Raw genomic sequence first — 26,845 nt, 5'->3', positions numbered from 1 at the left:
CACATCTGAGTCCCCTCATCTACAGGCGTGCCCGGACAGTGGTGAGCTTCAGCCCACAGTAGTTCAGTCAGTGTGTTCACTGAACACATATGAGGACCATCTCCACAAATCCCAGGCTTCTTGGCCCTCCTCCAGTCCCCATCACAATGGGAAACTTAAGAGGGTTGTGGGGTCCCCTCAGCTGGTCCACAGCACCACCACAAAGCCCCCTGCTATTACTCTGTAGTGAGCAGGCATGTAGTAGTGCATGCATGCTAAGTCACTTTAATCATGTCTGACTCTTTGCTCCCTATGGACTATAGCCAGCCAGGCTCCACAGTCCATGGGAGTCTCCAGGCAGGAATACTGGAGTTGGTTGCCACGCCCTCCTCCAAGGGATCTTCCTGACCCAAAGATCAAATCTGCCTCTCTTACATCTCCAACACTGGCTGATGGTTTCTTTCCCGCTAGTGCCACTCAGCAGGTTGGGAGTAGGTGCAATAACTGAGATCACATTTCCTTCTGATGACTCTCATTGTCTTCACAACACAGCTCCACCCATCTTCCCATTATCATCTTTCACCATGCCTAGGCTTCCAGATGGGGCTGTGAAGGGATGGAGGGAACCAAAGAGGACCTCTCTGTGTGTCTTCAGTGGCCACAGGGTATTGATCTGCCCAGTACACCCTGTTTGGCATGACATTTGACCCCACCTCTAACCACCCAGCACCTGGTCCAGAGGTGGTCACATGGCCCAGTGCTGTGGGTCAGTCAGTCCTGTGACTGCAGAGCACTTCATCTCCTATGTTCTTCAAAAACATAGGAGATGAGTCTGAGTAATCGGAGTTTAGTCCATGCTTTTTTGCAGGGCCCTTAGGAAAGATTTGGGCCCTTTCTCCAGGATCCCACATACAGGGACAATGTGAGCATGAGGCCACCCCTGGACTCCTTGCAGCCATGCAGAGAGTGCCGTTGTCAAGGGCCCTGGATGCTTGCATTCTCCTCCACCCCTGAGCGTTCCCAATTACAGGCATGAAGATCAACCCCTTTCTTTGCTCTTTTCCTAAGTGTGTTAAGCATTTCAGAGAATTTCTGTTACTTAAGCCTGAAAAGGTCATGACAGGTTCACCAGGACAACGTTCAATCTTCTTCACCCAATGTCTGTCTAAGTTTCCCCTTATGTGAAGACTGCAGGGCCCCAGAAACATCCCATGAGGTCATGCTAGAGACTGGGCTAAGGGTCTCAGAATGGACAGGTAGAAGGTGCCAAGTAGGCACAAGCTTAGGCCCCAAACCACAGTGAGATGGGAGCCAGCAGGTACCATTGAGTCACCTGGGAAACTATGGGGAAGGTCAGGGACTGTTCTCAATGCGTGATGAATCTGGGGGTGATGGGGAGCTGCTGGTAGCTTCTGAGCAGAGCCATGATATACCTTGTCCTCCAAGTGATGACCGGGACACTCAGGGACATCAGGGACAAAATGGGGGTTGGAGGAGGCGGTGACCACACGGGAGGTTCTCGAGGACCCGTATGGAGAGGAAGGGAGGGCTCAGGGAACATCAGGAGGGAACCCCTGGGGGCTTGGCATCTGTTTGTGCTGCCCCTTGAGGCATCATTTGTACCATCACGGCAAGTGGGCAGGGAACAGAGGCAGATGGTGCTGGGGAAGCAGCAATCAGGCACTGGCAGGACAAAGGAGGGTGACAGGGACGTCTGCTCAGAACCGCGCACGCAGAGTCCAGAGCCTAAAAGCTGGCCAGGCTCCCAGAGCCCTCCTAGACCTCACCCTCCATGACTCAGCTGGGGACCAGGGATGGGAAGGGACCTGCCCAAGGCTGCCTGGGGCTCTCCAGCAGCTCCGGCGGCCAGGTGTCCAGAGCCACAGCCCCACATCTGCCCGGTTCACTCGAGCCCCAACCTGGGAGGCTGCCTCATGTTTCCCTCGCTGGGAAATCACCCTGGGAGGTCACCTAGCAGGGAAGTGGGGCCTGCCATGGAACACGTGTTAAACGGTAAAACACCGGCAATGAGGAGCAGTTTGTTGGCCATAAATCTCTCTAGAATTTTTAAAGGACCTAGGGAATATTGACATGAACTAAATCTAATAAAACATTCATTTAATTAAACTTTAAATGATCCAAATATTTGCTGTTTGGTTAATATTTGTGTAGCTGACATGAGCAGAATTATGATGGTTTTGTCAGTATTCACGCATTCTAATTTTGCCTGAGTCTTTCCTGTGAAATCGCACATCTTCAGACGTACAAATGCCTTGGGGCACGCTCAGGAAAAATGTGGGAAGCAGCCGTCCCAGCAGCGGATGGTGCACAGGCTTCCCACTTGGGTTCGTTTGCTTGTTTGTTTATTTTTAGCCCTGTGCTACAGGCTCCTCCAGACATTTTTCTACAACTGTTAAAACACAACTTTGTGTTTCTGAGTGTAGAGGGAGGCATACGGCTGACTGTCCTCTGCCACCTCTGGTCCCCACTGCAGGGCCCCCTGGTTGCCGTGCCCACAGGCACCCTCGGCAGGGATCAGCGCCACTGTGCTCCTGGCCTGGGCACTCTCAGCCCAGTGGAGTCCCAAGTCCCATGCTTCCCAACAGTTCTGCCTCCCAAGCCCCCTCTGGCACAGTCAGGTTCAGGTCTGAGAGTCCGACGCCATCCTCAAGTACAGAGGCACAGAGCACACCGTGGCCCAGCCATGAACCATCAGGCCCCTCCACACCACCCAGGATCAAGGGGGCTCTGGCAGATGAATGCAGACCCTGGCTCTCTGCCGCGTCCGTGTGGTCACTCTAGGTGCGGAGGGGCGCCAGCCGGGTGAGGGAGGTTTCAGCCTCCTCTTCGAGCCTCCTTGGTTCCCCTCACCTGCATACTAGCAGGCAAGTTCTCTGCCCTTCCCGCTGTGTCCCTCCCTATTCCCCTGGGGATAAGGGGGCTTTCCACACTCCTTCCCACTTCCATAGAGCCTTGAGGCTCATCTCAGGAGGGAGAACGGTCTCCTCTGTACTTGGGCACGGAGCTAAACAATGTTAGTAAATCCCTCTCCCAGTCTCTGCCCCTCTGAATGTCTGAAACCTGGGTCCTACTACAGGAGGGGTTAGTGCCTTCTCTGCCCTGAGCAATAAGCCTCATGACTCAGAGGTGGGAGGGCAGCAAGCTGAACATGATTTAAGAGGGAGCTTGAAATGCATCACTTCAGTGTTTATAAAATATTATGCCGTTTGCGTCTGCATCAATCACTCGGTGCTTATCTTTTCCTCATGTGGCTCCTTCACCAGGAGTCCCATTTTTCCTGTGTGTGATTGTCCCCTCTCCACTGGCCTGTTGCCTTTTCTTCCCTCTGTATTTCTGTTTCCTTCATTTTTCATTCAGCCATCCAACGAGCACTGATTAAGCACCTAGTGTATATCTTGTTCATCTTTGTGGGCCCAGGGCTGGGCCATGAGTGTTTGTAGCTGGGGGAAGGGCTTTGCTGCCCAGGACTGGACTGGTCTCTACTGCACCAGCTCTCACTGCACCTGCTCTGCGACGTGTGGCACCTGTGACAGATTTTGCTCCCCTTCTCCACTGCCCCTCTCCCCCTGACACACACATACTAGCAAGAGAGTATGAGCCTAGGTGTGCTGCCTGGTCACAGCTCAAACGTGTCCCACTAAGTTGCAGAGCTCAGGTCCCAACTCTGGGCCTTGCTCCACACCTGTCAGGGCCCCCCAGGTCCTAGCACCCTTTGCTGGCATCCCAGAGTCAACCCAGGCCCCCAGAGCCAGCACGCCTCCCTCTGCCTGCGCTGCCTCTCCAAACTGCCCAAGAAGATAGGAGGGAAGGGCAGTAGGGAGGCCATGCAGTCAGCAAAGCTAGCGACTCCCCACTCCAATCCTCATCCCATTTTGGCATTTGAGTAGCCTGAGTTTGATTTTTTTCATTAACCCTGAGAATTCTGAAAGGCCTGTGATTCTGAAAGGGAGATAATTTAGACCCTCCCCATTTGCCTGACAAGTAATTAGTCTTAATGCCAGTTATCAAGTGTGAAGTGGCAAGGATTAGTCATTTGTGCAGCCCAAATTACACTTCAAAAAAAATAAAGGCTGCAGTGCATGGTCGCTGAACAGAAACCCAAATCCAAGTTCACAAGCTCCTTAGGCAGCAGCAAACCTTCAAAGGTCAGCCAGTTCTCTCCCCAGACTGCAGACAGTGCAACCTTTAATTTGCCCCCAGGTGGGCGAGAAACCTGTCGGCCCAGCCAGCGGACCTTGACTGCACTTGGCAAGGCCCAGACTCCATGGGGCCTGGTGAGCGCAGGGCGGGGCTGGTGCATCTGGCTCCCCGGTTTCAGCGGGGCAGCCCCATGGCCCCAGCAAGCCCACCTCCCTGGCTTCACTCACAGATCCACAGCCCTGAAACTTCCCCTGCGCTAACTGTGGTTCCTGACCTGATGTGACTCACAGAGCCGTTGGAGTGTTTGATAAAAGTCGTGGCCCCTCTCCCAGGAATTGTGTCTATCTGTCCATTTAGCCAGCCCACTGTGGATAATGCTTCTGATCCCTGAAGTTCCCTGGGCCCTTGACCTGCAGTAGATCCCCTTGGCCACATCCTTTCGAGTAGAGACTTCACCCCCGTGGACCTGCAGCTGACAGCATCTCCTTTCCCTGCAGAGGTGGTGCAGCTCAGCCTCGCCCCCGAGGAGCGGGTCAGTGTGGCCACAGTGACCGTGGGACTGAGCACAGTGCTGACCTGCGCCGTCCGCGGAGACCTGCGGCCACCCATCGTCTGGAAGCGCAACGGGCTGGCCCTAAACTTCCTGGATTTGGAAGACATCAATGTAAGTCACCAGGCTCTGTCTGAGCTCCGCCCCACTGCCTGGGGAGGCCAGCTGTGAGATGCCTTGTGGGAGCTGCAGGGCCAGAGGGCTTTCTTTTCATATCCCCCATTGGTGCCATCCAGCCTGGTGTCTGGAGTTATCAGTCCCACCTTGTGCAGAGAATAGGATGGATGGATGGTGTGTGCAAACTTCCAGCCAGGCCCAGAATAAGGTGAATCCTCGGGGGAGGTCTGGTGGGCGGGGCAGGAGGTTCCCGGGAAGGGGAGAGCATCTGGCTTGTGGGTGGAGATGCTCTCTCTCTCCCGGGGGAGTCTCTAGATCCTGAAGCTGGGAAGGGCACAGACAGCTGGACACTGGGGAGAGGGCACCCCCTGTGGAGGGCAGAGGTGGCCTCTGGGATGCTTGACTGGAAGGCAGGGGCAGGGGGCGAGGTAAAAGAAAACAAGATCAGACCAGAGGGACCTGCCCTGAGGTCTTGTTTGCTGGGCAGGCAGTATGGATGTGATGAGTTTAGAGGAAAAAGAGAGTTCCTGTGTCATCACAGCCCAGTGTGAGCAGTGGGGGGCCTCCTGGGCTCTGAGGGCCCCAGGCAGTGTGCACTGGGGTCCCAGCATCACCCCACTCTGCCGCTATGACTGGTTTCTTAAGTGGGTCCTCAGTGAATTAATCAATTAGAAAAGCAGCGTTAGTGGTGCCTCCCTTCTGTGGGCCTTGAGGAATAGAAGGATTGAAGAGTATGCACTGGCCCTGGTTTGGCACGGGGCGGGGGGCGAGGGGGCGGTGGTTTCCCAGGAGTTCACGTGAGACGATGGAGTAATGTCACCCACGCAGGGTGCTGCCAGGATGATCTATAGGTCTTGAGCTACAGTGACAGGAATTCAAGTTTCAGGCAGAGACAAGCAGCCCTGGTCTCCTTGGCTCAGGACAGGCCAACCCAGAACGGGCCACTTGGCCCCAAGACGGAAGGCCTGTGGAGTCAGTGGTCAGTTCACACTAGCAGCTGTAAGGTGGGGGTTAAGGTGCCGAGGCAGAGAGAACTGGCCTGGGCCATGCGACCCCATGAGTTGGACTAGCACAAAGGGCCAGGGTGTACCCCAAAAAGAGACCAATCGGAACTGCTTGGATGGAGCACCACTCCAGCCGTCAGCCCTGCCCCGCACTGGAGTGACCCATCACATCAGACAGTGAGCTCCCCATCCCTAGAGGCATACAAGCTCAGGGTCATGGTAAACAGTGCTGCCAGCCACAAGAAGGCAGCTAAACCCCATGGCCTTAAAGATCTCGTCCAGCTCTGAGACTGCTTTGTGGAAAGAGAGGGTAACAGAAATCACAAAGCCGGGACTCCGCTACTCTCTGGGTCCCTGTGACGCACACTGAAGACGGTTGGGGAAGCAGATGGGAAGCAGGGGTCACTCTGGAGTCCAGCCCTGGGCAGGGCTGGGCAGAAGTGCCCTTCCCCCACCTTTGTCACACCAGGCAAGATGGTTTCCTTGCAGTTTCCCCTCTATAGTGAGCACGGACAGCATCCACCCACCTCTGAATGTCAGTGCCAGCACAAGCCTGGTTGCTTGCTGGTCAGGTGCTCAGTGGGCAGAGTTCTTCCCCTGAGCCTGAGATGCCCAGGGTTGTCTGAGATCTTAGCAAGGAAGGCAGTGTCCTGCTTGTGAAGACTGGGGTGTGTATGTATGTGCATGTGCAGGTTATGTGTGTTGATGAGGTGCACGTTTGTGCGTGCAAACCTCTCAGGGTGGGTTGTCAGCGTTTAACCACAATTGGCCAGTGGTTATTAATTCAGAACTAGGTCAGGCCTGCCTGTGTCTGAACGTCCATGTGCATTGCTTGATGCTCTATTTAAAGGCAGTAGAAATAAAGGCAGAGGCAGAGCTCCTCTTAATGCACTTGCCATCAGTTAATTAAATTACTTTGGGTGTCTTTCCCCTCCCTCGAACATGCCTCCAGCACCAACTCAATTGCATTTCTACTTTTCACAGAGAGGTTAGCAATTTGGGTAATTGTGGTGCAACTGGAGATTAATGGCCTCTCGTTACCTCCCAGGAAACCCTTGCTCCTCTGGGCAAGTGAGCAGCCCGCGAGCAAGCAGGGCCCTGTGCTTCTGAGAAACCCCCAAGTGAGGGTGCAGGGCAGTGCTAGCCCCACAGGGGTCCTGGCTTGATACATGCAAACACACACAACACACTCACACACACAGACACATATACATACACACACATGTATACCTGCCTTCAAGAGAGGAGAGAGACAGCACAGCCTTACTCATGAAGGGCACAGGCTCCAGGGTCAAAGGGGCCTGGGTTTAAGTCTCAGCTCTACCACCTTCTGGCTTAGCTACCCTGGAAATGGCATTTGACTTCTCTAAGCCTCAGTTTCCTCTTCTGTGGAAAGGGGATGAATAATAGATCCTGTCTCATAGGGCTATAATGAGGATTAAAAGACACATGAAGTTCTTAGCACATAATGTCCGTGCTATTATGCTCTCATTTTCATTATTCTATTATTACTACTTCTCCCACCAGACAGCACTCTCAACCCCTTGCAGCCTGAGTCCCCAACCAGCAGTCAGCACGGTCTGGTGAGGCCCCCGTCAGGCAGATGTGACTCTGGGATGGTCCCTGCTGCCTGTCGTCACCTTGATTCAGGTCAGCCTTGATTCATCCAGGGGGAGACACTGACCAGCACCTCCAGTGGGTCCAGGGCCTCCCTGGGTGAGCCATACACCTGCTCTGAGCCTGAGGGGCAGCAGAGATGAGGTTGCCCTCCTTGAGAGGGCATTTTCAGGCTGAGCATGTTGGCAGGGGGGCACCCCACCCAGTGACTGGCACACAGCAGGGGTTCATTAAGCACAGCCCTGCTCTGGAAGGTGAGAGAAATAGCCATAGGAGGAAATTAGGCTGGATCAGGGCAAGGCTGGGTCATCAGGATACACAGGGCATTCCTGAAGCAAGACGGGTCACAGGAGAACAGTCCAGGGGGCTACCCTGGTAGAGCAAAGATCAGGGGTCAGTGGGTTTGTAGAGCCCCACAGCCTGTGGCATCTCAGCGCCTACCCCATCCTGCCGTAGTCAGAGATGAAACACAACACGATCACAGGCCTTGTAATGAGCGACTGGCTCCAAAACGCTGCACTGACAGGGAAAGCTGATCAGCTTACAAAACCCAAGGCGGGGAGATTAGAGAGCACACAGAGATGTGGGCCTCCTTTCTTTGTCATTTGTATGAGACATCTTGATTGGCAACAAAATATTAATCACTTTTTCACTACTCTCTTAATGAGAAGCTTTCATGGGCAACAAAATATTAATTTGTCTTGTCTTATCTGTTAAGAATTCCGTTAATGAATTCGGTCACAGAGCTATTACAGAATGCCATGCTAATGACACATGTAATTAAACTTTTCTGACTTGCCAACATCAAGGAGACCCCAAGCATCAGAATAATATTTGCTCAGAAAGTAAATGTACCCGTTTAGCCCGGAGCCACGCAAGGAGGAGCCCCTCAGATTCCCCAGTGAGCGATGTCGCTGTCAGGAGCAGGCAGGAGTCGCCAGTGTGTACACGGTTTTCCAGACAGCACGCGTGAGGAAGCCTCCTCTGGATTCACTTACGAGTGACAAGCCCAGTGCCAGCATAGAGTAAAGACACTCTCCCTGGCTTCGAGGGGACAGCACAGCACAGCGTAGCAGGTCCTAGGGACCTGGTGTTCTCCCCCCAAAGAATGCCTGAGCCCTCCCCCCAGCAAGACATCTCAGTCTCACAGCAGCCCGGACCATGAGGGGCCCTGACTCAGCTGCAACCAGAAAAACAAACCCCCGAGCAGAAGGCAGCACTGGATACTAGGAGTGCAAAGGCCCCCCAGACAGGCGCCCCCCACCTGGGGTGGGAATCTGCCCCCCTCCCGGCAGTGGGTGTCCAGATTATGATACCTCCTTCTGTTTGCATGACAGTTTCTATGCGTGCACTATCTCCGGAGCTCATAAAGGGTGGCCTGTAATTTGTTTATTTCCCAGCCAACTGCTGGGATCTCTACAGGAGCAGCTGTGGGTCTAGCAGCTTCAGACCTAGCCCTGTGCCCCCCGCCTCAACCCTCAAGGACCCAGGGCCACGGCTCCAGCTCAGAAGGTGCCCTGGTCTCAGGCCAGGCTGCTGGCCAGGAGGGCACCTACGCTGGTGTGCCGGGGTGACCCTGCACCTCTCAGCACCATCCCCAGCCCCGTGGACCTGTGGTCAGCCCGCCCAGCCTCTGTCCTGCTCTGCTCAGACAGCACAGGGCCACGTGGGAGAAGGGTACCCCGTCATCCCAGGGGGCCACAACCAGAGCCTGTCGGGGGAGCTTTTGCTAGGGAAGGACTCTGCCTTAGGAGGCAGTGAGATGCCCTCACCACAGGTACCAAAGCCGGAAGAGGACCAAACGGGTCCCCTTTGAGGGCTCTCTGGGCCCTGGGGTCATGTAGTGCTGTGATAAGGAAATCACCTGGGTGACAGAGCCCTGTGGGATATGAGCCCTGCATAGGAGCCAGGAAGCTCCCTTTTTCACCGGACAACAGAGCCTCAATCTTCCTTGTCTCGTAAGGGCTCAGAGCCAGTCTTCAGTCTGGGGTGGGGCCCATCTCAGCAGCAGATCCATACACTCCTCACCTAGCCGGGCCTGCACACTGGGTGTTCTTCAGGGTTAGGGGAGGCTGCCCCACTATCCACAGAAGCAGGGCCCATCCCGGCCTCAGCGCCCTGCCCAGACCACACAGCAGCTATTCAGGAAGTGAAGGGACCGTCCCCAAACCCAGTCTGCACCCCCTGCTCCAACAATATCACCTGCCCTCTCCATGTAACTGTCTTCCTCACTGTCCTTTATATCTCTAGGGACAGGGGCTGCCCATGAGGGGAGCAGAAGCAGGGAGAAGACATTCCTAAAGTCCCAGAAATTAGCTGATCCCCAAATCCTTGCTAGTGTTAACACAGGTATTTCTACCATTGGTACCAAGATGCTGCTGTGTCTGGGGGGCTGGTCTCCGTGATAGTCCATTCAGAAGCATCATCTCATTTAATCCTCATCACAACCCTATGAGGCAAGTAGAATTCTGTCGCTCGGGTTTCAGGAACTTACTGGAGCCTGCAGCCAACCTGCACACCCCAGTTAGAGCTTCATGGGTTCCTTGCTCTTAGGACAATAGCATCTAGTACCCAGCATTGCCAGGGTCTCACTCTGGGGCAGCTGAACCTACCTTCTGCTCTAGCAGTAATGGCTACAGTACCTGAGCCCCAGTGGACGTGTCCACTCTGGGTGCAGCCGTGTGTCTGGTGCTCCAGGTCTCATTAGCTGCTGGCTTCTGCCGCAGCAAAGAGAAGGCAGAAAGCTCTTAGACCAGCACATGGAGTTGTTTGGCCAAGATATTCTCAGGGAGAGGAAACATTTTTCTATTGTATTCTTCTTTCAAAAAAAAAAAAAAAAAGCTCACAACAAACCCTAGTATATTGCAAATGACTTGAAAGAGCCACTCTTTTTTTGTCGGTTTTTTTCTTTCACCAAATCTCCCTATTTGGGGCTTTCAAATGTCGACAGGCAGAGTACAGTGATAAAAGCAGAAAAACAAAACCCATTAGAAGAAAGTATTTGTGGCAGTGTTTGAAGGATGTGTTAAAAGGTTCACTTCTTTCCCATGCCTAAATGGTGTAAAACCATGAACAAATAACTCTAATGAAGCATACGCTCTCAGCCAGCTCTTCTTTGGAAGTGAGTTATTAAAAAGGCCAAAAGAGAATGATTTAGGAGCTCATGACTCATTTAATTTTTATTGTCTTTATATGAACCAGTCATGAATCCGTTGTAAAAAGATGAGAGGCGTTTGATTAGCATGGAGAGCTGTTTGCAACATGCTAGACGGTGGTTGTAGGTTCTGCATTAAAATAATCTCATTAAACGCTTGGGTACATTTTGTTTTAAGATCTTGGAAAACACTCTACTTGAAGCATTCAAAGGCTTTGGCCAGTTCTCTCCAGCTCCTGTCAAATAAACCCTGGTTACAGATGCACCTCCAGCTCTTTTGAGCTTTGGATGAGCTCAAACCACTAGGATTGGCCAAAGCTCTCCTAGAGACAGAGCTTGGCCCATGGTACGACAGCTTGTAGAGCTCATGGGGGACTCTGCCCTTCCAGGTACCTCATCTGGCCTTAGCTTTCTCAGTGGCCTCCTCAGGGTCACCCCCTATTCTCATTCTTAGTGACCACTTCTGGCCCAATCTCAAAGGTACAGGGCTCCTCAAGAAGGTTCTGATCCAGCTTCTAGACCCTAAATGCAGAGCTCCAAGCCCCATGCCGGGAGCTCACGTTCAGGCTGCTTTTAGGCTTTGCATCTGCAAACAACACTGCAGTGAGCATCTTTATACATACCTCTTTGCACATTTCTCTAAGTAGTTGTTTAAGTTCTTAGAAGTGGAATAACTCCATCGAGGGTGGACACATTTTCTGTTTTGATGGATATTGCCAAATCTCCCTACAAAAAAAAGTTGCACCAAGTTTATAGCCCTTCCAGTGGTGTACACAAGTTTTAAACACCATAATAGGTGAAAATTCCTGATTGTAAGCCTTGTTGGTCCCTGAAATGAGCCATGGAAGGAAATTTAATCAAATCCTCTCCGGGATGTTTCATAAACAGCAAGAATGCCAATCAGCCATCTTGGCTGACAGTGTGATCCAGGTTAGAGGAGCTGGGAAGGCCCTCTTGGCTTGGGGACTCATGATCCAAGTCTTCCCGAGGGAGGGCTGCAGGCTTCCCAGATGAAGGCAGCAGGTTCTAGACAGTTTGAAACTTCAGTTTGTTACCAACCAGGGTTCTTGGCCTTCCCTCAGTCAATAGAAATTCACTAGGGCCCAGACAAGAAATTCAGGCAAGGCTTTATTGGGGACCCTGCTGCAGCAGAGGGGAGCAAAAATAAACGACAGTTTCCCTTGCTTGCTTGCTTCTGAGGGGGACAAGCTGATTCCTCATGTGGGGTGAGGGTAGGGGTGTGGCCGGGGGTCTGGCTAGAGGGGTGGTTTAGGTGTTTTGCTCACCTGTTAGGTAGTGCTGTCTGCAGGGGGCACGTGCAGTGCAGACATCTCTGAGGACCTGCCATCACCAAGGCGCTGCAGTGTTTAGGTCCATTTGTGCAGGTGGGATGCTAGGGTTCATGAGATTCATGGGGACAGAGTCAAATCGGCCTGGAGGGAAAGACCCTCACTTTCTCCATCCTCTCCAAAGAAAGCCAAGGAAGCTCCTAAGAAGGGCAGAGTTAGAAAAGCTTGGAATAAATGTCTCTAAATGGAGTTTTAAACTTGTAGCATTGACAGTGAAAAGTGAAAGTCACTCAGTAGCGTTCAACTCTTTGTGACTCCATGTACAGTCCATGGAATTCTCCAGGCCAGAATACTGAAGTGGGTAGCCGTTTCCATCTCCAGGGGATCTTCCCAACCCAGAATCAAACCCAGGTCTCCTGCATTGCAGGCGGATTCTTTACCAGCCAAGCCACAAGGGAAGCCCAGCATTGACAATACCATTAACTTCACCTCTGAAATCCTTGTGTTTAACATTTAGTCACTAAATAGTCAGCACTGATGGCTCATTTTCATATTACTTCGACCTGACTCACATGTATCACTGTGACAACATCTCCCATCTTGCCTCTGCTTAAATATTGTTTAATACTCAAGTCTTATTTAATTGCTTGCTTTATTAAGGGCAGATACCTAGAAAATAGCTTCTTAAAAGGCAAAACCCATTTCTTTAAGTAAAATCGTCTCTTTTCCAAAGACAGATGTGCATCAATACAAAGAATGGTCTAATCTAGCGTCTGTTTATTTCTGGAAGGAACCTTGATTTTGCTAATACATTTCTATGCATCAGAGCAAAAGAAAAAAAAAGCCATCCATAAAAAGACAATTACAGAGATGCAATCAAGCACTGATAGCAGTATTCAGACACATCTCAGAGAACCTTCAGGAGAGAAAGGATTGCAGCTTTAGTTTTATGTAACTTCTTATAAATCAATTTTTAAAGTAATTTCTTTACATCCAATGAGGGAAATTTGATTTCTGTAGCCAGTATTCATGTCCCAGAAACAATATGCACTTTTTTTCTATAATTATATGATGCCCATTGTTTCAGCCCAGAGACTATTTTTTTTTTTTTTAGTACAGAATCACATTTTCCCCAGAGCCTGAGTCACAGGCTGTTAATGAGTTAGGTGTTCCAAAGAGTGCATCACCCATCCAGCAGCCCCACACCCTCCACACCTGAGGGACCACACCTCTGCTCCCAGGACCACTGAGGGAAAAGCAGAGGCTAAGCAACTCTGATGCTGCTGCCGCTGCTAAGTCGCTTCAGTCGTGTCCAACTCTGTGCGACCCCATAGACAGCAGCCCACCAGGCTCCTCCGTCCCTGGGGTTCTCCAGGCAAGAATACTGGAGTGGGTTGCCGTGTCCTTCTCCTAAGTCCCTTCAGTCATGTCCGACTCTGTGCAATTCTGTGGACAGCAGCCCACCAGGCTCCTCTGTCCACGGGGTTCTCCAGACAAGAACACTGGAGTGGGTCGCCATTTCCTTCTCCAAGCAACTCTGTTAGAGGCTCACAGAAGCCGTGAGCCTAGTCTGGGGTTACATGGACTCTGCCGGCTGCCTCGTGTGGAGCCCTCCCAGCGTGCCCCGGTCTGAGAATGCAGTGTGGAGAAGGACGCAGGGTGGGGAAGTGGGGACAAGGCCTGAGATTGGCTCTCTGCCTCCCTACCAGCCACTTGATTTGTACCCCCATGTGACTGGCAACATCTGGGGGCATGGTATGTCAGGACACGTCAAAGAAGAACCAAAATCAGGAAAGCCCCTGCAGAGAGCCCAGCTCAGGGCCTTGTACGGTCTGCTCAATGAGTATCTACTGAGGGCCACCCTGTGTCAGTCCTACGCCAGGACTGGGGACACAGCAGCGGGCACCAGTGTCCCTGCCCTCCCCCAGGGCACTCACATGCTAGTCAGGGAGACAGGTGGCAAACAGTACGCTAAATGGGAGTAAGACAAGGGGCGTCGCTGGGCTGTGATGCGGAGGAAGGACGCAGAGTGCAGTGGTGGAGCTCACTGCATCGAGCCTGTGGCAATAGCAGTGGAGGTGGTAGAGAAGGTCAGACTCTGAATATATTGTGCAGGAGGGCTCTACTTTCTCATTCTGTGGGGACTGGCTTTTGTTTTACTTTATGGTTTTCAGGGCTTTTTTCTGAGGCTTAAACTGGGCGATGTGTGTCAAGATTCCCAGCACACAGTTAGCTCATGAACCCTGAACTGGTGGTGTTACCTAGCATCACCCTGCTGTGGACCTGTGGGCACCTCAGCCTTGGGGCCCTTCTCAGCCTGCAATCCCCATGACCACATCATCCCATTGAGGTGGCAGTACAAGCAGAGGGTGCCAGAACCCGAGACTGGCTACAGGGGCCCTCCTATAAGGAAGAGCTGTGGATAGGAAGGCTCAGGAAGGCAGCCCAGAGGGAAACGCCAGGGGACTCCCCCCCCAGCACCGAACTCCGAGAGCAAATAAATGGGTCTGGTGTCGCCCTTTGGGATGGAGTCTGTAGTCTGTCTGGGAACCAACCAAGTGAGGTGCAGAGGGGTTCCCAAGGTAGGGGCCACACCCAGCTCCCCAGCCCTCTCTCAAGATGCCTTTCCAACCTCTGAGACTCCAAGCAAAATGTATTTTCCTTCAGACTTAGGTTTTAACACGGGAAACAGCTCAGATTAGAAACATGTCATCCCCAGAAGCGAGTAACTATTAACTTTTCATAAGCAACTCAGGTATGAACCCTTTATGACTCTGTTCTGACACAGGACAAATCAGCTATCTGGTGTTTTATTTTTATTATTGAAGTTTCCACCGGGTAATCAGAATGAGGCTTTTTAAAGCAGAGCAATGTTTCAGAGAAAACTCTTAAGGGTTCCTGCAGCCTTCTCCAATGTTTTACCCCAGTGGGAGCACTTCTGAGTATCATTTTCCTTGATACCAAGAGCAAGCTGCATGCATCCACTTTCCACCTTCCTTAACCCAGACCTCACTTGGGCCTGCACCCCTCATTAGGTTAACTAGCCAGAAAGCCTCCTTAAAGGACTTGTGATTGTGACTGGGCCCTTGCCACACTGACTAGTGGCCTTTGTCCCTCCTGCCACCAAATTGCTTCCGTGGGAGGAGGGAGCTCAGGAAGGACAAGAGAAATAACAGGAGGGATGGTTTGGTGTTGTCTCCAAGGGGTCAAGAGGAGTTTTGCATCTTCTGTTAATAATAAGAAAAGTAGACAAATGTATACCTATGGCTGATTCATGCTGACATATGGCAGAAACCAACACAGTATTGTAAAGCAATTATCCTTCAATTAAAAATAAATAAGTTTTTTAAAAATAAGAATAAGAAAAGGAGCAGCCCCATGTCTGTCATGCTTCCCATCGGCAGACAGGGCATAGGAATTTTCCACAACCTCCAGGCAGGGGAAGCCAGTTCCCAGAGGGATGAGGGGACATTGGTCAGTGACAGTTCAAGCTAAAGCCTGAGTCTCCTGAGTGCAGCACCGCACTTCCCCCATCACTCCTTGCGGCTAGGGCTGCCAGCCCCATTTCTTACCAGGGAGTCAGGATCTGTTCTGCCCCGTAAGCTCTGAGTACCACACCTCAGACATGTTTGGTAGCTAACACCAAACTCCCTGAAACGCCAAGCAATTCCATCCCCAGCCTGTCTGCAGCTAGTGCCTGGATGGGGCCAGCATTGTGCAGGGCTCTGCAGAAGAGGCAGCTGGCTGGAAAGCCCTTGGAATAGTGCTTCCTGCCCTGTGCTTAGCAGGTGACTTTGATCAGCCCGAAGCTCCCTGCTGCTCATCCCTCCCAAGGTGCTGGCCAAATCGGACCCCACAGTGAAGCTGCAGATGTCACAGGGACAAGGCTTACCACTGAGCCATCTCTCATGGAATGGCTGACATTGGCCCCACCTGCTCTCTTTTACATCCTCCCCTGTTTTCTGTTTGCCTTCATTTTCCTGAGAGTTCTGTTTTCCTTTGCTGAGGTTACCCAGATCTCTGCAAGCTGCCTGAAATTATTTGGAGAGGGAGGTAAGATCTAAACCAGTGATAGGCAAACCATACCCTGTGAGCCAAATGCAGCCCACCCCATTTTTTAATAAAATTTCATTGAAACATAGTGATACTCATGAATTTAGGTATCAGTATGGCTATTTTCACACCTCAAGGCAGGGTTGAGTAGTTGACAGAGCCCTGTGGCCCACAAAGCCAAAATATTTGCTATCCAGTCTTAAGAACAAGTTTGCAAAGGAGGCCGCCCTCCAGAGCATCTCAACACGTGGACAAAAGTCCAAAAAACCAGCCAAGCAGCAGCAGGATTAACAGGCAAGGCAGGTGAGGCCAGCTGTAGAAATGGAGATGGAGGGTGCTGGGGAAGGCATTCAGCCGGGCCTCCCAGAGAAGGTGAATCAGGTCGTAAAATGATGTACAGGGTCTGGGCAAGCAGCACGGTGGAGACATGGCGGTCCTGCTGCCCAGCCCCACAGGCAGCTCTGGCTGAGCAAGGGGCCAGGCAGAAAGGACATCCTCGCAGCTGCAGGGTTTCTGTTTTCTGGCAAATCCCAAAATCTGGCTGTCCTGCCCAGCCCACTCAACAGAGAAGCCAATCTTGTCTTCCTTGCCCAAGCAGGACTTCGGAGAGGACGACTCCCTCTACATCACCAAGGTGACCACCATCCACATGGGCAATTACACCTGCCACGCCTCCGGCCACGAGCAGCTGTTCCAGACCCACGTCCTGCAGGTGAATGGTTAGTAAATGGCTCCATGCATGTTGTTGCCCCAAAGTGTTCCCCAAAGGCTGCTCAGAATAACCCTCCTCCTCTCTTGCATTCTGTCTTCTTGAAGAAATACCTGACCCCAAAGTGTCCCATTGCTCCCATATCTGGGGCGGTGGGCAGGGGCAGAGTCTGCTAACTCACTTCCCAGTCCGGCTCTTCCCTGAAGCCTCCTCTGATGAAGTGAGTCCAAGTGGGAGGGGGTGAGTCATTTAGGTGGGTCAGCACCCCAGGGAAATTTGACGTGTCAAGCCATGCCCAGCTGGGCCCCACTGCTGGCACTGAGCAAGCCTGAGCAGGGTGTCTGTGCACCAGAGAATAATGTGAAAGCTCCAAGTCAGCCCCAGATCCTTGGTGCCAGCCGGTGTCTGGGGCTTCTGTTTCAAGATAAAGTGTACACAGTGTTGAGGATCATTGCATCACAAGGTTCAGTATCACTTGCCTCTGGGATCCTGGGTGACAAGCCATTTAAGGACAACAGAGTAAGCCCAGCTTGCCTCTGCATTTGTCCTATAGGATGTTTTAGGGATTTTTATATTCATACTGCCTAAGTCATATTTTATTAGTATTTCCCTTGAGCTGGGACATACTTAATCCTCTGGGGTTTTGTGGCTATGCTTGTTGGCTTGACTCCAGATGTACAGTGAAGTTGCTGGATTTCATCAGAAATAACACACAGGTTCCTAGTTATAACATCCCTTGGATGAGCCATCCAAGCTGGCATTCACAGTTCATTTGTGTGTGCAGCCGGTAGACAGTGTCTGGGTCACTCCAGGGGCAGATTGTGTGCTCTGCAGTGTGAAGAGGGCACTGCCATCTATAGCTGGCGAGTGGTACCCAGCGCTGTACAGTGTTGGTAAATACGTGGGTGCACAACAACTCCATGTGACTTGGCACAGCTCCCTCTGGTCCTCAGACCCGCTGAAAATGGGAAATCAAGAATTCCCAGATCCTCCATCCAACCCTTCACATCTTGCCCCCACCCCACAAGAACTGAGGGCACAAGGAGAGGGCTTGAGCCTGTCCCCTTCATTTCCTCCAGAACAAATATGTGGGGAGAGGGGCCTGGGTAGGGGAATCCACCTGCCCAGGAGCCAGAGTAACTCACGAGTGAGAACCTGTCCTCACCTCAGGCTTCTGCAGGAGATGCTGTGGTCTTAAATACTTTCAATATACAAATTGCAGGTCCACACAAATTGCTGGGGGATCCTTCTGCCTCGTGGTCCCCCAGAATTCTGAGACAGAGCTCATGATGGGGGATGAACCATTTCCTCCCTCCCAGTGCCGAGTCCGGGAGCAGGGCCCAGACCTGTGGACACCATGTGCTGCTGGCTTTAAAGCAGAGACTAGGCTGCTCCCTGTCACTACTCGGGTGGAGAGTAGGCTGTGCAGCTAGAGAGTTTTGTTCAAGCCTCCCTACCCACCCACCAGCCTCTTGCTAAAGGGGCTGCTTGGGGCCTCAGGAAGTTGAAACAGCAAAACCTCCCTGCTGAGATCCAGAGAGAAGCCTCGAAATCCATTTTCTGAGTGCTGAGAGATTTAAGGCTTCTCTTTAAGCTGAAGTCCTAGAGTCAGAGGCAGCACACTGGGACCTCTGTATTTTTTAAATAATTTTATTGGTTATTTATTTGTATATCTGGTGCATCAGGCTTAGTTGCACAGTCAGGATCCGCGTTGCACCATATAGGATCTTCCGTTGTGGCACAGACTCTCTAGTTGTGGTGCACAGGCTCAGGAGTTGTGGCCTGTGGGCTTTGTTGTTCCGAGGCATGTGGAATCTTAATTCCTTGACCAGGGATCAAACCCGTGTCCCCTGCATTGCAATGTGGATTCTTAACCATTGGGCCACCAGGGTAGTCCCAGGACCTCTGTATTTTGCAGTAGGCTTTCTACCTCACTCCATGGCGCACTGTGTTCGGCTCCATGGCGGTCAGGCTAGGCCATCCGGGTGGGCCTCACTCCAGGAGCCCTTGAAGTCCGTGGGCTGGGCTGGCCACTGGCACCTGGGGTGGCATTTGGGTTCATTAAGCAACTCCTCATGCAGGATAGCACTAAGGTAGACCCAGTATTGCCTCCCAAGGACATGAGTCCATTGCTGGTTGACCAGGGACAAGACACAAGGTTTTCCGGAAGTGTATTCCAGAAGTGAAGCTTACTGTGTTGACTGAGAGGGAAGACCATCCTATCTGTGTGGGAAGATGGGAAGATGCTGTTGAAAGTAGAATGGCATGAAAGACACAATTACAGTAGGAACGTTTCCCAGATACCTACTGGGCACCTTCTCTGTTTCACAGATGAGGAAACTAGGGGTTGGAAACTACAGAGAGATTAAATTACTTGCCCAGGACCCTCAGCCCTACAATTAGTAACTGCAAAATAGATTTTGACACCAAAGCCTGGACTCTTAATGCCTTTTCCGCCCCTTCACTCTGGAACATTGCACTGTGGCTGCTGGAGAATCCAGGTGTGGTCGGTCGGCAGGTTGGTATTGATCTGCCAAAGGGGCACACTGTGGGGGTGGGGGGGGTGTTGCAGATAGGAAACAGCAAACCTGCCTGGCCTACCCCCGCCTCAGGTGCTGAGCTCAGGTCAGAAGCAGCAGGCATCCAATGAAGGACTTATAGCTCAGATGTAAGGGCAGCCCCTGCCCTCAGCAGGACTGATGTTGGTGACCTGCAACAGCTTGGTCGTCCAGCTCTTGGTGGGTTCAGCAGACCCTGTGCAGACACCAATGCTGCTCAGGATCCCAGGGTCAAGAGGGCTGGGCTTCTAGGGAAAACTCACAGAGGCAGTGGGCTTGGGGGCTTCCAAGCAGAAGGACTGGGAAGGAGAGAAGGCACTGTCTGTGCTCAGTACAGAAGCAACACTACCTTGCTGGGTCATCTTGTTAGGAAGTTGTGAGAGAGCAGTAACAGGTTCATCTGTAGGATTTGTTCCTTTTTGTCATTCACCCCCAGCATGAGTCAAAGCATGAAAGATGTCCCCTAGTAACCTGGGTAGAATTAAGTGTGGTCACTCAGCTGTGCTGCAGGTGGTGAGGTTTGGTCTACTCTTGGCCTGGAGAGGGCCTGTGGCTTATTTAAGCCGAGGCAGTGCCTGGGACTCAAAGGGAGTGATGTTCTATGTCAGTTCCTCCTGCTAGCTTCTCCTCGGTCAGAGTGAGGACAGGAAGGGGAGGATGATGAAGTGTGGAGGGGACGCCTTGGCCAGCGCCCTGCCTCTCAGAAAGCTCAGAATTCTCCAGGTGACCAGCAGGCGTGCCAAGTATGTAGCTGGTGGGCCCAAGAGACAGAGAAATCATTCATGCAAAACCACTCAGACGAATAGGAACTGGGTGAGGCTGTTCCACACAAGGCACAGTGCAGACCCAAACTGGAGACACTTTTGTCATAAGGTCAAGACATGAACTCTGAGCCAGAGAGGCCTGAGTTCAAATCCTAGTGCTGGTACTTCCTTGACATACATCTTAGGTGGGTAAACTCACCTGTAAAATGGGAATAACAATATACCTTATAGGCTTGATGAGATAGGATACGTGTCAAATGCTTGGGAAATACCTGGAAAGATGTAATTCAAAGTCCAGGATGGGACAGATGTAGGGGAGATTTTGTTTTGTCTCAAACCATATTTTAACCATAGTTGGTGCACACAGATGGTCTGAGCTCACAGAGCTTGCAACCCACTATACAGATGGGAAGATCAAGATCCAGAGGAAATTGCCAGGCCAGGAATAAAATATAGACTTCTCCCTGGAGCTGCTCCATTCCCTGGTGGCAGGGGCAGGACCACACATACAGGCTGAGCTTCTGGGCGCCTTCTGGGGCTTCTCCATCCAGAACTCTGCCTTGACCTGGTTTGCTAAAGGGAACACTTCTAGGCAACTATTTCCTTTCTTTCTCAAATTATTAGTATAACTTCCCCATAGACCAGGCCTCCCAGAGATGAGACCCAAACACTGACATGATTTATAACTTCATGCAAACCTCCTGCATTGCTTCCATAAGAAAGAGGAAAAACTTCAGACATAAATGATTAATCCATTAAATTAAAAACACCCTCGACCTCCCCACAGTTCAGACAAGTAACGATTCATTCCCAAAACACAATAGTAATCTCCCGAATCTGTTGATTACTGCAGCTTGGTACTTTTGTGAATGTGCCTCTTACTTAAGACATATTTATGCTGCCTTTCACCTTGGAAATGATCGATGTTTCCCAAAGAAAATGTGCTGTTGCGTTATGTATTCAAATGTTTTCACGGGAAGGCTTTGCAAATTTAAAAGGAAATGAATGTGTTTACCCAGGACAACATTAATTTCGAATGATTTTGGTGTGTGAATTAACACAGAGGAAGAGAGGAGATCAGGGCCAAAGGAAAGCAATTGGGCTTTGCCTTGCTTCTGGCAGAGAGCTGCGTCTCCACCCAGCCCTACCCTGGAGAGGGTAGTCTCTCACAAAGAAAATGCAGGACTTCTCTCTGATGGGAACCTACCCAAACGGGGACCTCAGGTACCAAGGTCTTAGATGCCTCCCTGCTCAGGGTTCTTCTCAGGCCCTCCCTCTCCTGGCAGGAGGCTGGATCCATGCCTCTGGCTACAGTGCTCACTCAGACCTGGTCTACACCACCTCAGTCTTAGCGATGCCCCGTCGCACTTGAGGAACACAGTTGGGTCCTGTAAGCAGTGACCAGGCTCCCACCCAAATGATGGGATGGTTCTATTTTTTCCCTCTAACATCCTAGTACCAGTTATCAACTCTGCAAAGGTCAAGGCAGGGCAAAATGGGCTTCTCGGTGGAGCTCCTTGGTGCCCTGGAGCCTGCCTTCCATTCACAGGCCACCCTACCCTCCACTCCACCATGCAGGCCGTGGGGCCGGGAAGATCCAGGAGGCTGCTAGCACTGATCTAGCCCAGGGGCCTGGGTCAGTCTGCAGGGCCCCTTCCCGTTGCTGCTGGCTGAGCTGTGCCACTTTGGCCTCCACCATGCCAGTCTCTCAGGAACCATGGGAGTGGAGGCCCAGGCCACTGTTTCTCAGAGCGGCAACAGCAGTTTCCGTGCCCAGGAGCCCACGTATGCACACACACTGAGACCTGGGCCCTGCCCCACCCGTCCCATATGCTCCTACCCTGTGAACGCCTCGCTCCCAGACAGGCCTGCCCTGCCCCCCTGACTCCCCTGCCCTGTACTGATTGTTCCCTTGGCTAAGAATCTCCCTTCCCACCCTCATCCCCCCTCCACCCTGCCTTGCCACCAACACCACATCATCCTCAGGATGGTCATTCATTCAACAAGCATTTACTGAATTTCTCTCCATAACACTCACCAGGCTAAGCACTGAAAACACAGCAGTGGAGACACCAAAATCCCCATCCTTGTGGAGCAAGTCAAAGGGTGGAAGATACTAAGGGGGGAAATGTTTTAAACAGGAGGGGATAAGGAGACTCCAATAAAAGTTGGAAACTTTAGGTAGGATGGCAGGTCAAGGCCTTACTGAAAAGATGACATTGTGTCCATGTGGTGGGAAAGTCAAAGATGCCTCCAAACGATCTTTAAGGAGGAGGAGTGGCCATTCGCTGAGCAGAGAAGAGGGTGAAGGAGCAGGCTTGGGGAAGGAAGATCAGGAGCTGGTGGTGACATGATAAAGACAAGGTGTTATCATGTAGCCCGTGTGGTATCTAAGTCTGGAGTTGAAGGGAGAGGTTTTGACTGGAGGAATAAATGCCATATGCCTCACAGGGTAGGTGGTGTTTAAAGTCAATGAACCAAGGTAGATGCTGAAGGAGGACAGATAGAGAAAGTCCAGCAAGCGGGCATGATGGCACTGGGCGCCTTGGGGGCGGAGGGGTGGGGTGGTGGTGAGAAAGAGCTGCCAGGAAGGCACAGACAAAGCCAGAGATAGGAGGACCAGGAGTGTGGTATCCGGGACGGAGTGATCAGCTATGCTGAATTCAGCCAGAGGTAGGTCAGGGAAGGTGAGGACAGGAACTGGCCATTGGATCGGGTCAGTGGAGCTGGGTGTCACTGAGGCCCAGAGCAGAGACGTTTCCATGGTGCTGCAGGGATGGGTCTGCTGGAGCTGGCTCTGGGGGGAAGAGAAGTGAGAGCCACCAAGTGCGGATAACTCTTCAGGGTATTTCTAAGAAGAAAAACAAGGCACAGTTGGGGAGAGAGGCAGAGGCAAAGATGTTTGGTTTTTTTCCCCCCAAGATGGAAATTAAAAGCATTTGTGGACTGATAGGAAAGATCCTGTTGAAATGGGGAACTGATACAGGAGGGAAAGAAAAGTGCTGGAGCAATGTCCTGGATGAAATGTGAGGGGATGGAATCTAGGAATTAGGCTCGTGGGACAGAAAACTCAAAACCGGTGTTTTTCTGGAGAAGGGAAAGAGAGGGTCTGCCCCACCTCCCAGCCTATGGGGTGGGGGACAAAGGGGAGAGGGAGCCGCACCCACTGAAGAGGCTGCAGGAGAAGTGTCGCCAGGCTTCCATCTGAGTGAGAAGGTGAAGGGACACTCACAGAAGAGTCTGAGGAGAGAGGATATTTTGCTGATGGTGGAACATGAGTTCTAGAAGGTACAATAGCAGGTTTGGGATAAAGGATGCCCCCAGAGACCTCAGCTCTTGTGAAGACTGACAGGATCGCAAACCAAGGGCATGAGCAAACGTATCCTGGTGGTCCTGAGTTGGAGATGAGACTGGGGACGGGGCCACTGGGAGGCGGAGCGTTTGAGGAGTGAGGCCCATCTTTAGTCTGATGGACAGACGGAGGTCTGAGGAGGAGCGGTTGTAGACCCCAGGATGGCTTCAGCAACTGGAGACTCCAGTCCGGCCAAGGGTGCCCCTCTCGGCACCCGGGAGCCGTCTTCTAACCCCTGCCACTGGAGGCCCAGTGTCTTTGTCCAGCAAATAGACCCTTGTTTTTGAGTGGATGATTCCACACCTTCAACTTTCAGTCAGGGTTTGTTTTGTTCCATAATGCTGCCACCTTTTTCAGTTCAATCCATCTGTGAGAGCTTCCCCATCAGGGCTGACCCAGCACCTCGCCTACAACCTGACGAATAGAAACCAGTCCCCCAGCCCTCTGGAATCAAAACACTGTGGGGTGGGCCCAGCATTGTTTCAACAGGCACCCCACCCCACCCTCCCACCAGGGGATGCAAGTACATGCTCAAGTTGACCTCTTCATGGGTCCACAGAGTCCCATCAGACCTCAGGGCAGGGGCAAAGGCCAGTCTTCAAGGCTGGTGCTGGCCACCAGGTACCTTACTGAGGAGGGCAGTCCACAAACCCACAGCTCACAGGACAAACCTATTATCAATAGCAGGGGGGCGGGGGAACCATGGCAGAAGGAAGGTTGGTATTTCCTTTGTGATGTGGAGAGAGTGCATCTGAGTGCTCTATTCATATAAGTCTTCCCAGACCCCATCCCCATTTGCCTTCTTGCCATGCCCATCACACTAGCAATCATGTTATTCACCTTCCTCCCGACAGAAAGCTTCATGTGGCCAGAGACTGGGCCAGTCTTTTTCACCGCTCTGTGTGTAATGCCTGACACTTGATGGTTATTCAGTCACTTATTTCTGTATGATTCTTTGTGACCCCATGGACTGCAGCATGCCAGGCGTCCCTGTCCTTCACTTTCCTGGAGCTTGCTCAAACTCATGTCCACTGAGTCGGTGATGCCATCCAACCATCTCATCCTCTGTCACCCACTTCTCCTGCCCTCAATCTTTCCCAGCATCAGCATCTCTTCCAGTGACTCAGCTCTTTGCGTCACGTGGCTGAAGTATTGGAGCTTCAGCTTCAGAATCAGTCCTTTCATTGAATGTTCAGGGTTGATTTCCTTTAGGATTGACTGGTTTGATCTCCATGTGTTCCAAGGGATAAGAGTTAATAAATGTTGGCTGCACAATATTGAGTTGACAGAACTTTGTAAAAATCAACCAAGACCATTAATGTGGTGCTGGACTCAAAGATGGGAATCCTTCAGCCCTCCTCACCACCACCAGTGCCCCTGCGGTCTCTCCCTTTCCCTCTTCCTCTCCCCTCCCCCATTAGCTATTGTAATTCTTGAAATACTTTGTGATACCTGATATGAAAAAAAGGTCACACCATGACCTGTTTTTCAAAATTTCTTCTACTATTCTTGCACATTCTTCCTTCTAGCTAAATTTGAGAGTTGTTTTGTCAAGACCCCACCAATTGATTTGAACTGGAATTAGATTAAATGTTTGGCATAATTTGGAGTATCTTGTTTCCTAACAGCAGTAAGCCTTCCTATCCAAGACCATCTCTCTCTAGTTTTTCAAGCCTGTTTTCAGTGTCTTCGGGGGATGTTATAATTTCCTTCATGTCCGTCTGCTGTGTTTTCTGTCTCGTCACTGCGAGTACATAAGTTTGTCTGTTTGGGTGCTGGCCCCTTGACAGTATTCACTTCTAAAACCTTTCATTTTTGGTTCATTATCTGGACCATATCCAAACAAAGTATCATTTTTCTCCATCTCTTTAATATTTGTTCCTTCCCATTTCTTGCCTTCTGTTGACAATAACATCCACCAAATGTTGGCAGTCTGGTATTACCTTCTTTCCTCTTTTGTTTTTTTCCCCACTTCATGTTTCACCATTCTGAAAAGAATGGTGCCATTCTTTCATTTTATAGAGATATTCGTCATTGTAGGAAGAAAATGTTATTCTGTTCCTATTTTATTGAGGTTTTTTCCCCCCAGGAAATGCATTTCGAGTTTTTCTTTCAAATGCCTTTTAGTGTCTAGCAAGATTATCAAATGGTGTTTCTCTTTTGACTGCCTTTGACTTGGGTATGATTAAGTACAGAGTTCCTAATAGTCACTGAAGCACGTTATATGTGGTCCCAGTATGTTCTTTTAATTCCATGCTAGATTTGATTTGCTAATATTTTTATGTGTGTATTTGGTTTTTTGTGTTTTTAATTTAATTATTTTATTTTGGAGTATAATTGATTTACAGTGTTGTGTTAGTTTCAGGTGTCCAGCTAAGTGATTTACTTATACATATACTCATTCTTTTTCAGATTCTTTCCCGCTATAGGTTATTACAGAATATTCCATAAATTTCCATGTCCTATACAGTAAGTCCCTGTTGATTATCTGTTTTATATATGGTATGCTATGCATGCTAAGTCACTGAAATGGTGTCCAACTCTTTGCAACCCTATGGACCATAGCCAGCCAGCCTCCTCTGTCCATGGGATTCTCCAGGCAAGAATACTGGAGTGGGTTGCCATACCCTCCTCCAGGGGATTTTTCCCGCCCAGGAATTGAACCCGTGCTTCTTTTATTTCCAGCATTGGCAGACAGGTTCTTTATAACTAGTGCCACCTGGAAAAGTGAAAGTGTTAGTCACTTAGTTAGTTGTGTCCAGCTCTTTGCGAACCCACGGACTAGAGCCCACCAGGCTCTTCGGTCGATGGGATTCTCCAGGCAAGAATACTGGAATCGGTTGCCATTCCCTTCTCCAGGGGATCTTCCCGACCCAGGGATCAAACCCAGGTCTCCTGCATTGCAGGCAGAAGCTTTATGGTCTGAGCCACCTGGGAAGCCCATTGTACTCATGTGCTCATTCACTCAGTTGTGACTGACTCTTTGCGATTCCATGAACTATAGCCCACCAGGCTCCTCTGTCCATGGGATTTTCTAGGCAAGAATACTGGAGTGGATTGCCAAAACTCCTAATTTATTCCTCTCCTTTACATTCCCCCTCTGGCAAGCATAAGTCTGCTTTTGAAGTCTGTGGGTGCCAATAAGTTCATTTGTATCATGTTTCCCACATATAAATGATATCATATGACATTTCTCTTTGACTACTTCTCCTGTCTCCAGGTCCGTCAATATCTGTTATTTCTACTTTGTATTGGAATGTGGTTGATTGATAGCGTTAGGTTTGTTAGTTTCAGGTTTACAGCAAAGTGATTCAGTTATACGTGTATGTATTCTTTCTCAAAAAGTTTTCCCATTTAGGTTATTATAGAATATTGAGCAGAATTCCATGTGTTATACAGTAGGTCATTTTTTAGTAGGTCCTATTTTAAATATAATGAGGTATATAGGTCTATCTCAAACTCTCGATGTATTCCTCCCCACAACCTTTCCACTTTGTTAACCATATGTGTATTTTCTAAGTCTGTGGGTCTGTTTCTA

The 26,845-nt window shown here is 50.8% G+C and overlaps 1 protein-coding gene across 1 annotated transcript in view; it reads left to right on the top strand.

Moving 5' to 3' along the window:
* The window catches only part of FSTL4 (follistatin like 4), a 418,139-nt gene that overhangs the window by 356,675 nt on the left and 34,619 nt on the right, over positions 1–26,845 (top strand). The window contains exons 6-7 of the mRNA XM_052644158.1: positions 4,638–4,804; positions 16,523–16,643. Of these exons, the coding sequence (XP_052500118.1) occupies positions 4,638–4,804; positions 16,523–16,643 (288 nt within the window). The remainder of the gene's footprint in view (positions 1–4,637; positions 4,805–16,522; positions 16,644–26,845) is intronic.

This window comes from Budorcas taxicolor, chromosome 7, assembly GCF_023091745.1.
Source record: "Budorcas taxicolor isolate Tak-1 chromosome 7, Takin1.1, whole genome shotgun sequence".
In the NCBI taxonomy this organism is placed as follows: Eukaryota; Metazoa; Chordata; class Mammalia; order Artiodactyla; family Bovidae; genus Budorcas; species Budorcas taxicolor.
Note: the sequence above shows the minus strand (reverse complement) of the source record. Positions and strands in the feature narration are given on the sequence as shown.